A 12954-nucleotide genomic window follows, 5' to 3' on the forward strand; every position below is an offset into this window, starting at 1 on the left:
GGGTAAAAAAAGGAGAAAAAAAAAGAGGAAAATATTGGGTGTGGGGCACTGTTTTGGATCAGGGTTTACAACAGAGGAAAATCACTAAATATCTCATGGGCTTCAACATGGACCCAGAACCGTCTTAACTAAATCTATATTGGGCCAAGTTTGGGCTTCGGCAATTGCAAGAGTGGGCTACTGAAGAAATGAAACCAGACGCCTAATCGAAATTGAAATCGAAGTCTTTCTCCCAGATTACTGAAAAAAGAAATATTAATTACAGTTAAAAAAGAAAGAGGGAAAAAAACACGTGTCACTCACTCGACTGGAGGGACAGGTGTAAAGAAGTCCTAAGCGCACGTTAACATGCGGCAGTGATGTTCGCAGCTTCGTTTTTAACTTACCTGTCCGCCTTCAACCCCGCCGTGTCTGCGAAGAAGACAGGCATAACCAGTGGCAACAGCCAACAACAAGAGGTAGTCTGTTGTTGTTTTCCTCTCTCATCAACATACAACTATATTCTCTTCTTTACACAGTACTTACTATTTCCTTGTCAACACAACTCAGTTTCGTCTTTCTAAAGGGTACGTTCTTCAATTATTTTCGTCTTTTCTCTTCTTCTCTTGTTGAGAGTGACAGAAACTTGTGCAGGCTTGTCAGATTCTTTTTTTTTTGTTTTGTTTTGTTCAGTTTTTCCTTTTGGTATACCCGAGGTGGGTTTTCTTTTTTATATACAGTTATGGAAAGATTGTTGTTGTTTATTAGAGTTTGAGATGGAGATAAGACTGATTTAATATTGTGGAAATGTTTTTGGTTTTTTTTTTGAATTTTCCAGATCAGAGGGTTTTTGTTTTGTTTTGCAGTGGAAGCAAGTGACCCTGATGTGGATTAGTTAATGATCGTGAATTATTAATGAAGGGATGAATATCTTTATTTATTTATTTATTTTTGTTATTCATTGAATCAATCATCAGCCGAAATTGGAACCTGAGGAAGCCTGTGTGAAACAATAACCAAGTCTAGAATTTGAAGGGCTGGCGCGATTATCTTGCTTGCTCTGATGAATGGGAGGTAGATGTAGCGAGAACTGGCTGTGAGTGGGAATTGGAATGAGGAGGTTAACCTAGTTAGATTTAGATTTCATTGTGAACTAGCTTTGGTAATGTTGTAAGCCTGGGTTTTATTACAGTAAGCGGGCCTTTGAGATATTTAATTGCTGCTACATAAGTAAATTGCATCTAAGTTTTCTTATGAAGCGCTGGACTTGGTTATTCACTTTGGATTGTGTCCCAGTCCTATTATCTTAATTGTTTAGAGGAGAACAATGAGAATAGTCTTGCACTTGGAATTTTGCAGCACATCTTTGAGAATATTGAGTTTACTACATGTTGAGGAGTTATTGTTAGGATGTGAGGTATATGAAATTAGGGACGCGCTTATCCAATGATTAGGTTATTTTGAAGCTGAAATTAGACTGTGATTCATAGAAGTAAGCTTACTAATAGCACCGCGGCTCCTTAACAAGTAGGGCATCTAAATAAGAAAATAACTGGAACGATACAATGGCCATTTAAAACAGATCCCCCTAGCCAAGTCATCTTAGTAAATTATGATGGTATTTTTGGAGTTTTAATGGATGTTTGGTATGTATGAAACATTTGAAGTTGTAGTACCTTACCAGCTTTATATGTCGTATTTTGATGAGGGGCCGTGCTGGTCTACCCAAGAAATTAACTAGAAATGATACCAAAACTATTGAACAAAGCCCCTAAGCGAAGTTGTGTAATGGTGATGGTATCTTTTATGTGATAGAGTTCTGAGGCATTTGGCATATGAATCGTAAGAAGTATATTTTTGAAGTTTATGACACGTGTTGTCAACAAATTTTTATATCAATTTCTGATGTTGATTTGGGCTGGTAGCAAGTTGGTTTGGATCTCATTTAAGAATAGCACTAACACTTTTAAAGACTTGATTTTTTTTTTGGCAGTTGATCATGTTGTGCAGAACCCACACAAATCAAGCAACAACACAAAATAAAGGCACTCAAAGTTTAATTTGGTTATCTCTATAGACCATAACTGTTACTGAAAATTTTTGTTTCTACCGTTACCAGTACAGCAAATCTTCCTAAGAAATTAACCTCTCAAGACTACCTCACACTCACAAGCCCAAAGCCTCAATCTCACCCAAGACTTTCACAACAAAATTATCTTTAAATTGCCGAACAGCAAGACCACAACTTATACCAAAAATACTTCTTCTCAAATAGCAAATTCCTATGCTATATTCTCTCACCTGCTTGGCTGCCACAAAACTGCTCCCCTTGCTCTATTCGGATGATACTCTTTTCTTAGCACAAAATACTTCTTTTAAATTTACCACAAGTCAGTGAAAACTGCTTCTCTTCCTTGTAAACTTTGTAATATAAGGCATCTATATATATATATATTATATCAGAAGGGGTTTAATTGGGTAGGGTAAGGTGCATTTAACTTGCATGCATTTTATGGCAACTCAAGTCATAACGCTTCACATTGTGTATCCAGCTTGACTTTGAGATTATGATTAGCCTTGTAAGATGTGATTCTGAAAACCTCCACTTAAGATTTCATGCCTTTGGACTTACTCACCAATTGTGCCTGATCCTTGCTCAATTTACGTTGGAGCATTATGTTTATTGTTGTAGAGTAAGGTCAAGCAAATTGTTCATTCTTTATAGTTCAAGTAGAAGTAAATAAGCAGCATTTGATGTTTGTAATGCAATGCTGTTTTTCTCAGTGCCTGTTAGCTTATGGCACGCTACTATTATTTAGCAACATCATTAGTGCCATTTGTAATTGTCCTGTTAGCTTATGACATGCTACTATTATATAGCAATAACATTAGCGCCGTCTATAATTGTCGTGACTAGCGCTGATTTTTTTTTTGCTTTTCTTTTTTATTTATTATTTTAATGGGCATTGATCACCATTTGTGTGCGTATCCCAGTACCTGCTAGCTTATGAAATGCTATCGTTTAGCAATACTCATTAGTTCCACTGACACTTGTATTTTGACTAGCATCAATTCCTTTCATTTTATTTACTATTTTAATGGTTGATACTCAGGTTTTGAGGCTGCGAGAAAGACAAGTTTGCGATGAACATGGATACTGATTCTGTACATGAAGCTAAAGTTTCTCTTGAAGATGTTGGAACTTGTGATCTGGACGTCGAGTCAATTAAAACTGACTTAGTTGTAGAGGCATCTTCTAATGGAGACAAGAGTAGAGAATTAGAAACTGCGGGTGTGATTCTGACAGGAGTTGAATTAGATTTGGCTTGTGTTGCAGAGAAGTTGGTTAACTTAAGCGTGCTTATGATGCATGTTGCAACCAAGGAAACTGATTTTGAAGCCTTTGCCTCATCTAACGATATATTGGCTGATTCAGTGGAGAAGGCTTTGGAATTTGATTTCTTGTCTGAGATTTTGGATGCTGAGACAATGGAACTGGATAAGTTAATGATGAATATAGAAAAATATATTTTTGAGGTTGGAGAAATAATATCATCAAATGGACCAGGGGAAACTTTCATGGCACTGGAAGAAAAGTTGCGTGATTCTCAAGATTCATTGAAGCAGTCAAAAGATCAAGTCTCAGAGATTAGGGCACAATCTGCCAAGTTCCAGAGGACATTTTCGTGTCTGCATGGGGAAGAAAATTGTAAGCTATAGATCCCAAAAATTTAATTTAATATAACTTAATTTTATTTACCCCTGCTTTGATGCTGGGCCGCCTTAGAATTCAGAAAACGAACCCAGGCTATTATGTTTGTTCTTGAATCGTGCAGCCTGATGGTTGTGTTTTTATTTATTTATTTATTTTTTGGGTGGGGGGGGTGGGGGGGTGGTGATGGATATGGATACATGTGCATTTATGCAGGTATTTTGGAAACATGCATACAATATTTTCAGGGAATTCTTGTATTTGACAGGCTAATTCTGCTGCTTTGGAAACTGATGTTTAAATTTTTGCCTTTTTATTTCACTGTTTTGAACTTTGGTGTCAAGGAAAGATCAATTACTTACTGGTTGTAATTCTTTGCTTCACATTCTTATGTGTGCATTTTAAAAGGGAGTGCTGACAAGGGATCAAACTTCTTAGAAGACAACCAACTGTCAAGCATGAATTCAAAGATCAACATGCAAACTGCAGAACAACAAAGGCATTTCTTGAGGATGCTGGAGAAGTCTTTGGCAAGAGAGATGGACCTTGAAAAGAAGCTAACCGAATCAAGACAACTAGAAGAAGAGCTAAAAGATAGAGTACTCTCTATCCAGCAACAAGTATTCTTCATAGAGGAAGAAACAATGGATGTTTATAAAAAATGGTTTGAAACAGAAAATGCTGCTGAGGTTTTGATGGGGATATCAAAAGAACTACTGGGACGACTCCAAATATTCCAGTTAAATTTGAATGGTTCCGTGAAGAGAGAAGCTGAGTTAAGATCAAAGCTTGAAAATTCTATTGAGCAGTTGGAAGCTAAAGAAATTGCTTTGCAGAAGTTCGATAGCAGCAGTACACAACTCAGTCTGCTTGTAGCAAAGACTGATAACTTAAAAGCCAGCTTGTCAGAAGCTGAAAATAATTTAGGCCTTGCTAACACCGAGGCCTTAACTTTGAGGGAGAAAGTGACTTCACTTGAGAAGCAGCTGATAGAATCTGAATTTCAGCTGTCTGAAAAGGTCTCTGCGGATGGAACTCAGGAACAGCATAATGCATATTTATGTTCTGAAATCAAAGAAATGAAGAATGTAACTGATACTGTGAAAGAAAAACTATCTAAAGCAGAAAGTAGGGCAGACAATGCAGAAGCCAAGTTAAAGTTATTGGAAGAGACTAACATGAAACTTGATGAGGAGTTGGGCCATCTTAAAGACACTTCTGAGAAGGTTGATTCCTTGGAGAGACAGCTGAGGGAATCTGATTTTAGGCTCCAGCATGCGGTGGCATCTGCAGAAGCCAGTCAGGAGAAGCAAAATATGCTGTATGCTACAATTAGAGATATGGAAAATTTAATTGAGGGCTTGAAGTCAAAAGTTTCAAAAGCTGAAAGCCGAGCAGACAGTGTGGAGGATAAGTGCATCATATTATCTGAAACTAATTCAGATCTAAATGAAGAATTGAGCTTCTTGAGGGGCCGACTTGAGTGCTTGGAGGCATCTTTGAATCAAGCCGAAGAAAAAAAAATGGCAACTGCAAAAGACATCTGCATTCGATCTAAAGTGATAACAGATTTGGTGATGCAGCTTGCTATTGAAAGGGAACGCCTTCATAAACAGGTCCGCACTTTTCCTATCTCAACTTTCAGCTGATCACGATCTTGCCTGGATTTTTATATTTAGGTATCAAAGAAAATTAAAATTTTTGAAGGCTATAGACCACCAATGAATTATGTCATGTTGTAGTTCTTGAATTTCGTCAAATAATTACTCTTAGTTTCCTGTCTATCTCTCTTCAACCCAACACGTGTAAATAAAGCTGTCATTTTGCACATGGATGCGCACACAGAGACTAGGCCTTGAAACCTGAATAGAAGCTATAATTTAGAAGAAAGTTTAGTCAGGTTTAATAGACAAGAAATTTAGGAAATGAACAATCCTAGGTCTACAAACAGAAGATCAATCAAATGAAGCAAGAATTAGAACTGGCACCCCCCAAAAAAACAGTGAATAGCTGTTTTTGGCCTTTACAACTGGGGGAAGGGGAGAGAGAGGCCAGTAGTCGAACGCACTACCTCTTGCATGAGGCAGGAGGTTGACACCACTGGGTCATAGGCCTAGTGGTAGAACAAAGGGTAATTAAACAACTTAGACCCCATTCTCCTAGAAGGAAAGTAAATTTTGACACTAACTCTACCGAAGCAAATAACTGTTTTCAGTCTAGAATGTTTGATGCAAAATTAGAAAAAAAATGCCTTGAACAAAAAGGTAGAAAGGAAGATGGATCACTCAGGTCAGTTCTTTTGACAGAGTTTGTTATTGTCTCTTCATTATTTACTACATTTCACTATTAAGAAGTGAGAGGATAGTGATCTGACTTTTGTCCTTCCATGCTATAGACAGCATTGAGAAGATACCTAGCATATTATTTTCTTTTTCCTCCTTCTGCTTCTTCTTCTTTTGTTCATTTTGATAAATCAGAGAATGTTTTGAAAGAAGCTCCAAAGGCAACCATACTTATTTAACCGAGAATAGCTGGTCTTGTTTGCTTGAGATTTATTTTTAAAGTTCTCGACATTTGTCTCTTTGCAGGAAATTTCATGAATTCCATGCTGTATGAGCTTGCAATTACAAGAAATTTCCTCTCAGGTTTTCTGTTTCTGATGTGTTGCATCGTACATGCAGATAGCATCACTAGCACTGCAGAACCAAACTCTGGTGATGAAGTTACAGCAGACAAGTAAAGATGCTGTAGACACCAAGTATCATAACAAAGGAAGTGATGAAAAGTTTTTGTTTACTGAGCATGACGTATCCAAATTCTCAGCTACTATTTCTGAGGTGGGTATTATATGTTACATTCTGAATAAGTTGGCTTTCACGTTAATCATTGGAAGCGGTGAAACCCTGATTTGTCTTCACCTGAATCTCAACTATCCTGTTTGTTTCAAGAGTCTTAAATACTGACTAAATCACTATTTTTTTTAAAAACAAATGTCAAAAAGTTCTACTTTTTGGGCCTGTTGTGTCTTCGTACAACGTTGAAGTCCTTAATTTGAACATTTAGTCTAGAAACTTTGCGATCTCCTAGCCTTTGAGACTAATTTTATACACCTCTGACCTCCATTAAATGTAGAAGGCATCAATAGGAAGTAGCAGAAGGAAGCACGATCCTTGTGGTGTCTAAAATTTTGGGAAGACTTCACGTCTTCTTAATGCACACCCTTTCCAATTCTTTTCTGTTTCTGCATGTACTGCAATTACTAGAAACTGTGTCATGGAGTAGGTGTTGAGTTCTAAATTCCTCTCTTCGTTTCCTTTTCTGTTTACAGCTGGACAAGGCCCAGAAAAATGAACCTGTTAGTGAAACTAAGGTGGCACCAGCAGATTCCACATCTGAACTTGAGACCGCGAGAAGAATAGATGCAGGACTCAGCTTTAAGCATGCTATCATGGCAATGCTTATATTACTCATTTCAGCAATAGTTTACGTTTTTCCACCACAAAAGCTACCGTTATGATGAGAGCTATATTCTTGTGCTAGAAGCCTAAAAGAGCAGCATTAGGTATACACTTTTCAGACAGATCAAGAATGACCTTGAAGAGCTTGTTTTTCTTACTTGTTTTTCTGTAACAAAACGAATCAGGAGGAAAATTTTGGAAACGATAAAGAGTTCTGTTATGTCCAATCTCATTTAAGATCGAATTTTTTAGTTCTTCTGAACGGTAATTACTTGGTCATTTTCACTCCTGTGCGCTATACCAAGGGCCAATCTTGCTCTCTCTATTTTGTTTTTAACCCAAGGGCAGGGCTAAATCATAAACAGTTCCTTTAGAGAAGAAAGCAAGTAATTCTACAAAACAAAAATGGTCAGATTCATGACTTCACATTGAGCAACAGATGCAGTTCCAAGCGAGTATTGATGATGGGATGGTCCATCATAAATCTGGCAAACAAGCAGGCATGGAAAACCGCAACTGAACAAGAAAGTGGAAGGAGGGTTCCATTTTCACCCTATTAGAGAATGAATGGCATCAACCACCGTGGTCCATGTCTAGGCAGAACATATAGGGCTTCTGAATTAAGGGGCGACCTACATAAGCCAATCTCTCAGGAACCAGTGAAACAATAAAAGAATTGCAGAGGCATAATTTCAAGATCTTTGTCCTCAAATTTATGGGTAGCCACAATAACACATCACTGAAAGGACAGATGAATGCAACGAACAATCTTGAAGGTCTTCCGAAACATAATTTTTTTGGAGCTATTTGAAAGCCAGTGTTCCAGCCTCGTTTCTGAAGTCTTTTTTTTTTTTTGTAATAATTCAACCGCTTCTGCTTCCACCTTCCAGGACTTCCCAAGAGTATGCCACAACTGGAAAAAAGGGAAGGGTCTCCAGTAATCTGTGATTGGGTGTAGGCTCTCTATTGTTCCGTACAAAAAAGCTATGTTGCGTAGATTTTTCTTGTTGAATCCTGGGGACTTCTCCCAACACGTATATTGGTTCCGTAACATGCTCACAAGAGTTTTGATCCATTTTGATTGGTTTCAGTTTCGTAGAGAGAAGGGGGAGGGAGAGATTGATGATTGCCTCAGTAGTTCGATCCATTTTGATTTAATTTCAAGCAGACCATCTATATTTAACACAAAAAATATATTTTTTGTGGCCTCCTTAAGATTCCAATCTTGTATGAGAATGTCGAGACTATACCCAATTGTCAACTACCATTTTCTGAGGGATTCTTAAATTTGACAATATCTAATATCATAACCAGTTCATGCGTTGATTACTCATCCAAAAACAATAACCTGCAACAAGCCACCTCAGAACCAAGAATTTTGAATCAAGTAAAAGAGTAGAATTTTATTAGATTACAGCAGTGTAATTAAAAGTTAATGTAGCACAGGACAAAGATGTTCACTATATCGTGACCATGAAATCAAAAGGCAGAAGCTTACAAGGCCAGTAAATCCATAAACTGTCATTCTTCTTTTGTAAGTGTCCACAATAAATGATAACAGAGTTTCTGCTGAGTAGTTTTCCTGGCCCCAAGCGATTCATAAAAATAGCTTGCAGCAACCCATTTAATCCCACCAATAGCTCAGTTGATTATTTGTTAGGTAAGATTCTGTTGACGAGTTTGAGAAGCAACTTGTTCAACAACTGAAAAGTTTAAGCCTGAACAACGAGAGATCGCTTTTGCTTCTTCTGCAAATTCTGGACACATGCTGGTTATCTGCAGTGTTTCAAGATCCTTAAGACTTTCAAGGCCTCTTGGAGGCAATTTTAGTTTACGACACCAACCAATGGTTAAAATCTGAAGCTTTTCCATTGATCCTTCCTCTATCTTTGTCCATTCAGTTAATTCTTCAAAGTGAAAAATTGATAGTCTCTTGAGCTTCGGAAATCCAGCAATATTATCACAACTTATCTGCTTCCCTTTGAAAGCCTTGGACAATGAAAGGACAACAAGATTGGGCAAATGCTGGAGGCTTGAGATGGGGTCTTGATTCAACATACAGTCCCATAGATGCAAATACTTGAGGGAGCTTAGCCTGCTTATCCACCTCAGCAAATCTCTAATCCAACCTCCAACACGTAACTTTTCCAAATTCTCAAGAGGATTTGATATCTGTATTTGAATTTCCTTCCTCCAAGCGCATTTTATGGTCAGGGAACTCAGGTCTTTCATCTGATTGATGGATTCTGACAGACAGAGAGAATTTTTTCCACCTTCTACCTCTCCCACTGACAGCTTCAGAAGTTTAGGAAGGTGGTTTAGTCCTACAGCGACATTTTGTGTAAGTTTCACACCTGCTAGCGTCTGGAGGTCTTTAAGAAACATGATTTCAGCATCCAACTTCACTACCCTGTTGCCATATGAATCGGCAAGAAGAAGGTGCTTCAACATCTTGAGGCTATCAAAACCACTAGGCAAAGCCCTTACCGGTGTGTTTCTAACATCAAGTGTCTGTAGTTCACACAGATTTTGTAGGGATGGTGGAAGCTCATGTAGCCTCGTGTTCCTCAGGTCTAGATAGCGCAACTCAACAAGATCACCAATTTCATCAGGCAAGGTGTCAATAGGAATATTTTGCAAATCCAGCACATGCAGGAGTTTAACTTTCGATACCAAGTTCAACAAGATAGCTGTCTGGTTTGGCCTCCCCCCAAAGAAATGCAAAGAACGGATCTCTCTAGGGAGAGAATTAGGTGTTCTATTATCAATTTCTCCATGTATGGCAACAAAACGTGATGCCTTTAATGGCCAAACCTGCTGGGTGCTCTCATATACAGAAAATATCTGGTCCTTTTGTGACATGTCACAGATAAAATCATGCACTGGCTGCAGGAGTGTACAAGATTCCACCTCCCCATTTACACCTACACGTGCCACTTGAAGCAAATTCCTTTGGATAAGTTCTTCTAAGAGGTATTTGGCAGATTCCTCTTCTGTTATCCCAAATAGCTGTCTTCCTGTAAAGCCCTCTGCCACCCATAACCGAATCAGCCTCTTACATTGGATGTCACAATGGCGGGGAAACATTCCACAATAAAGGAAGCAGCATTTCAGCATTGCTGGCAGGCTAAAGTAACATACTGTGATGACTTTCTTGATAAAATTGGATTGATGCATACACTGATTAGCTTCCTCCAGCATATGAAGGACCTCATTCCAATTCCCAACTTCTTCTAGGTTGATTGTTGAAAGCAAGCTCCCCATAGTGGCAATTGATAGGGGGATGCCTTCACAAATATGCAAAATCTTCTTTTCAACCAATTTCACTGAAGAAGGCCAAGGCACCTCACCAAGGTCATATTGCTGCAAGAGTGCTCGTCCGCGAAGAAGCCCCAGACCATCTTCTGTCCGTAGTGGATCAAGATGGAGAACATGCCTGCATATAACTGCAGGAATTGCTGAATTACAGGTTGTCACCACCACCTTCCCTCTGCATCTAGCAGGTAATGCACGCTTAATATCGTCAAAGGTATCTAAGGTATCTAAGCCATCCAAGACTAGCAAGAAGTTCTTACCACCTAAGTAGTCACAGATCATGTTTGCTAAATCCTTGTCACCCTTTTTATCCAAATTACTCACCAGCTTCATTACTGAATGGCTTCTGGAAAAATCTGTAGCCATGTTTCTTAAAATTCCAGTGATTGAACGCCCACAAACAGAAATCCAGGCAGAACAGTCAAAATGTCTCTGCACACTCTCATACACTCTTAGGACGAGTGTTGTTTTGCCAACACCTTCATTTCCGGTTACAGCAACAAGATATGGCCTATCAGCCTCGACCACATGAAGAAGCAATTCCTTGAGCATCATAAATTCTTTGCTCCTTCCAATCATATTGGTCAATGGAAGCTTATGGGAGGACTTTGAATGTTGTATCAGGTTTTCATGTTTGGCTTTAGTGATGTCTCCTAACAAGCTTAGATGCTTCCTTGTGGCTTCTAGTTCTTTAATCCTATCTGAGACATGCACCAGCAATGACTTGTAACTAGTCTGCGGTTTATTTGATGTGGTCCCATAGTTAAAAAATTCACTCACAAAATCAACAAGTGAGGACAGAGACCCATATGACTCCTTTCTTCCAATGCAATCCTTGTCAATGACATCTTCAATCTCATAAACCAGGTTTATCACATCTGTCACCCATTTCACAATTGTGTTGTCAGCCACCATCATCTTTCTCCAATCTGCATTTTTCAGAAATGGCCTGAGTTTTTCAAACTCAATCTTGATGCTATTTAATTCTGCTGCACTTCGTCTGTCAGTTTCAAATAAAATTCGATCCTTCAATTTTCTAACGAGGTACTCCACCGCTACCTCAGCCATGTTTCACATGCATGCGATGTCCTTTTATGTTATAATATTTTTTTGAGAATCACCTCTGTGCACAATGTCACCATTCTGCCACCAGTTTGAAAGGAAAAATGTCACAAATACAACAGAAAGAAAAAGTCACCTCATCTAATCTTTATGTCAAATCAAATAACAATATACAAAAAGATATGCTCATAAAAATTATAATAATCTTCCAACGCAATTGAAAAGTAAAAGATGGAAAAAAATGAATAAAGGCATTTACATTTATTTCACAGTCTACATCGATTTTTAACAGCCTCGTAATCCAGAGTACTGAAGCTCATTTTTTGGCATCATGGAATTCAGCTGGAAACTGAATCAAAATAAACTACAAAAGCACTTACTAGAACAAAAAAATGATGGCTGAACTAGTTTTTTTAACTAGCACTTCCAAGAGGAACTGCCAGAAATAAAAGGGATTCGAGGTTCAAAAATCAATTTTTCTCTCCGCCTCAACTAAGTAAAAGACATCATTTTTCAAGTCTAATTCTCAAGTCTGCCAAGAATCCAATGTCCTCATCTTAAACAATCACCAATCTTGAAAGCAACCCATTATTTTTTTTTTTAAAATGCTTTAGTAATATCTACAGTCTGTGTTTTGGAACCGCATTTATGCAAACTCATTAAAAAAGAAAACGCACCCATGATTGTTTAGCAGGTTTACATCAGCCAATGTACAGTAATGAAACTGAAAGAATATAATGAAAGAAGCGAATCCAAAAATGTAAAAATCAAGATCTTGAGGGATAATCAAGATTCCAGGCACCGCCATTAAGGTAGTATAAGACCCCTAACAAAAACTAATTAAAAAAAAACAAACACAGTGAATGCTAAGAATGCCAAATATGAGAGATAAGAAAGAGAAGAGAAACCATAGGGTTTATTGAGATCCAAAGATGGCGAGAATGGAGAGAATTTGAAGCCTTCTTCCTCCTCCGTCATGCCTTCAAAATGTTGGGTTCTCTTTCTTTTTTTCTTTTTTGTCAGAGGTCAGTGAAAAAGTAATTACTTGTAAAAATATTAGCTTTCTTTTTTTAATTGAAAATGTAATCACTGTTGTAAGATTTACCTATATTCATTTTATAGGTTTTTTTTTTCTTCAAATTAAAAAAAAGGTAATTACTGCTGTAAAATTAAATTATTACGCCCAGAAAGAGGCTGGAACGTAAAATTCCATCCACACCTGAAAATTAAGTCTAGACTCTAGGATGCCTGGAACGGGAAAAAAAAAATTAAATTAAAATTAAAATTTTAAATTTTAAATTTTAAATATAATGCATATATATGGCAGTCAAATCTCCGATCACATAAAAGAATCAAATGATGAAGAGATGATAGGAGCTAGTAATCTGAGTTTTTTGAAAGTGATTGTTACTAAGATTTTTCACTTAT

General features: G+C 37.7%; 2 protein-coding genes across 3 annotated transcripts; one reads left to right on the forward strand and one right to left on the reverse strand.

The window, feature by feature from the left end:
* The first annotated feature begins 304 nt into the window (after positions 1–304).
* Positions 305–7393, forward strand: LOC133671330 (WPP domain-interacting tail-anchored protein 1). Of its 2 annotated transcripts, XM_062092053.1 has the most exons (6): positions 309–458; positions 550–566; positions 3093–3688; positions 4100–5307; positions 6373–6528; positions 7020–7393. In XM_062092053.1, exons 3-6 carry the CDS (start codon positions 3124–3126, stop codon positions 7206–7208), a joined length of 2118 nt encoding a protein of 705 aa, XP_061948037.1. In that variant the 5' UTR covers positions 309–458; positions 550–566; positions 3093–3123; the 3' UTR covers positions 7209–7393. The 2 variants fall into 2 exon arrangements, with proteins under 2 accessions (XP_061948036.1, XP_061948037.1); XM_062092052.1 differs by lacking the exon at positions 550–566 and having other exon boundaries at positions 305–458.
* A 1132-nt stretch (positions 7394–8525) lies between these two features.
* LOC133670467 (disease resistance protein RPM1-like) lies at positions 8526–12556 on the reverse strand. The gene is made up of 2 exons (XM_062090969.1): positions 12435–12556; positions 8526–11607 (listed from the first exon to the last, which is right to left on the reverse strand). Exon 2 carries the CDS (start codon positions 11530–11532, stop codon positions 8806–8808), a length of 2727 nt encoding a protein of 908 aa, XP_061946953.1. The 5' UTR covers positions 11533–11607; positions 12435–12556; the 3' UTR covers positions 8526–8805.
* Between the last annotated feature and the right edge of the window lie 398 nt (positions 12557–12954).

The sequence above is a fragment of the Populus nigra genome, chromosome 13 (genome assembly GCF_951802175.1).
Source record: "Populus nigra chromosome 13, ddPopNigr1.1, whole genome shotgun sequence".
NCBI lineage: Eukaryota > Viridiplantae > Streptophyta > Magnoliopsida > Malpighiales > Salicaceae > Populus > Populus nigra.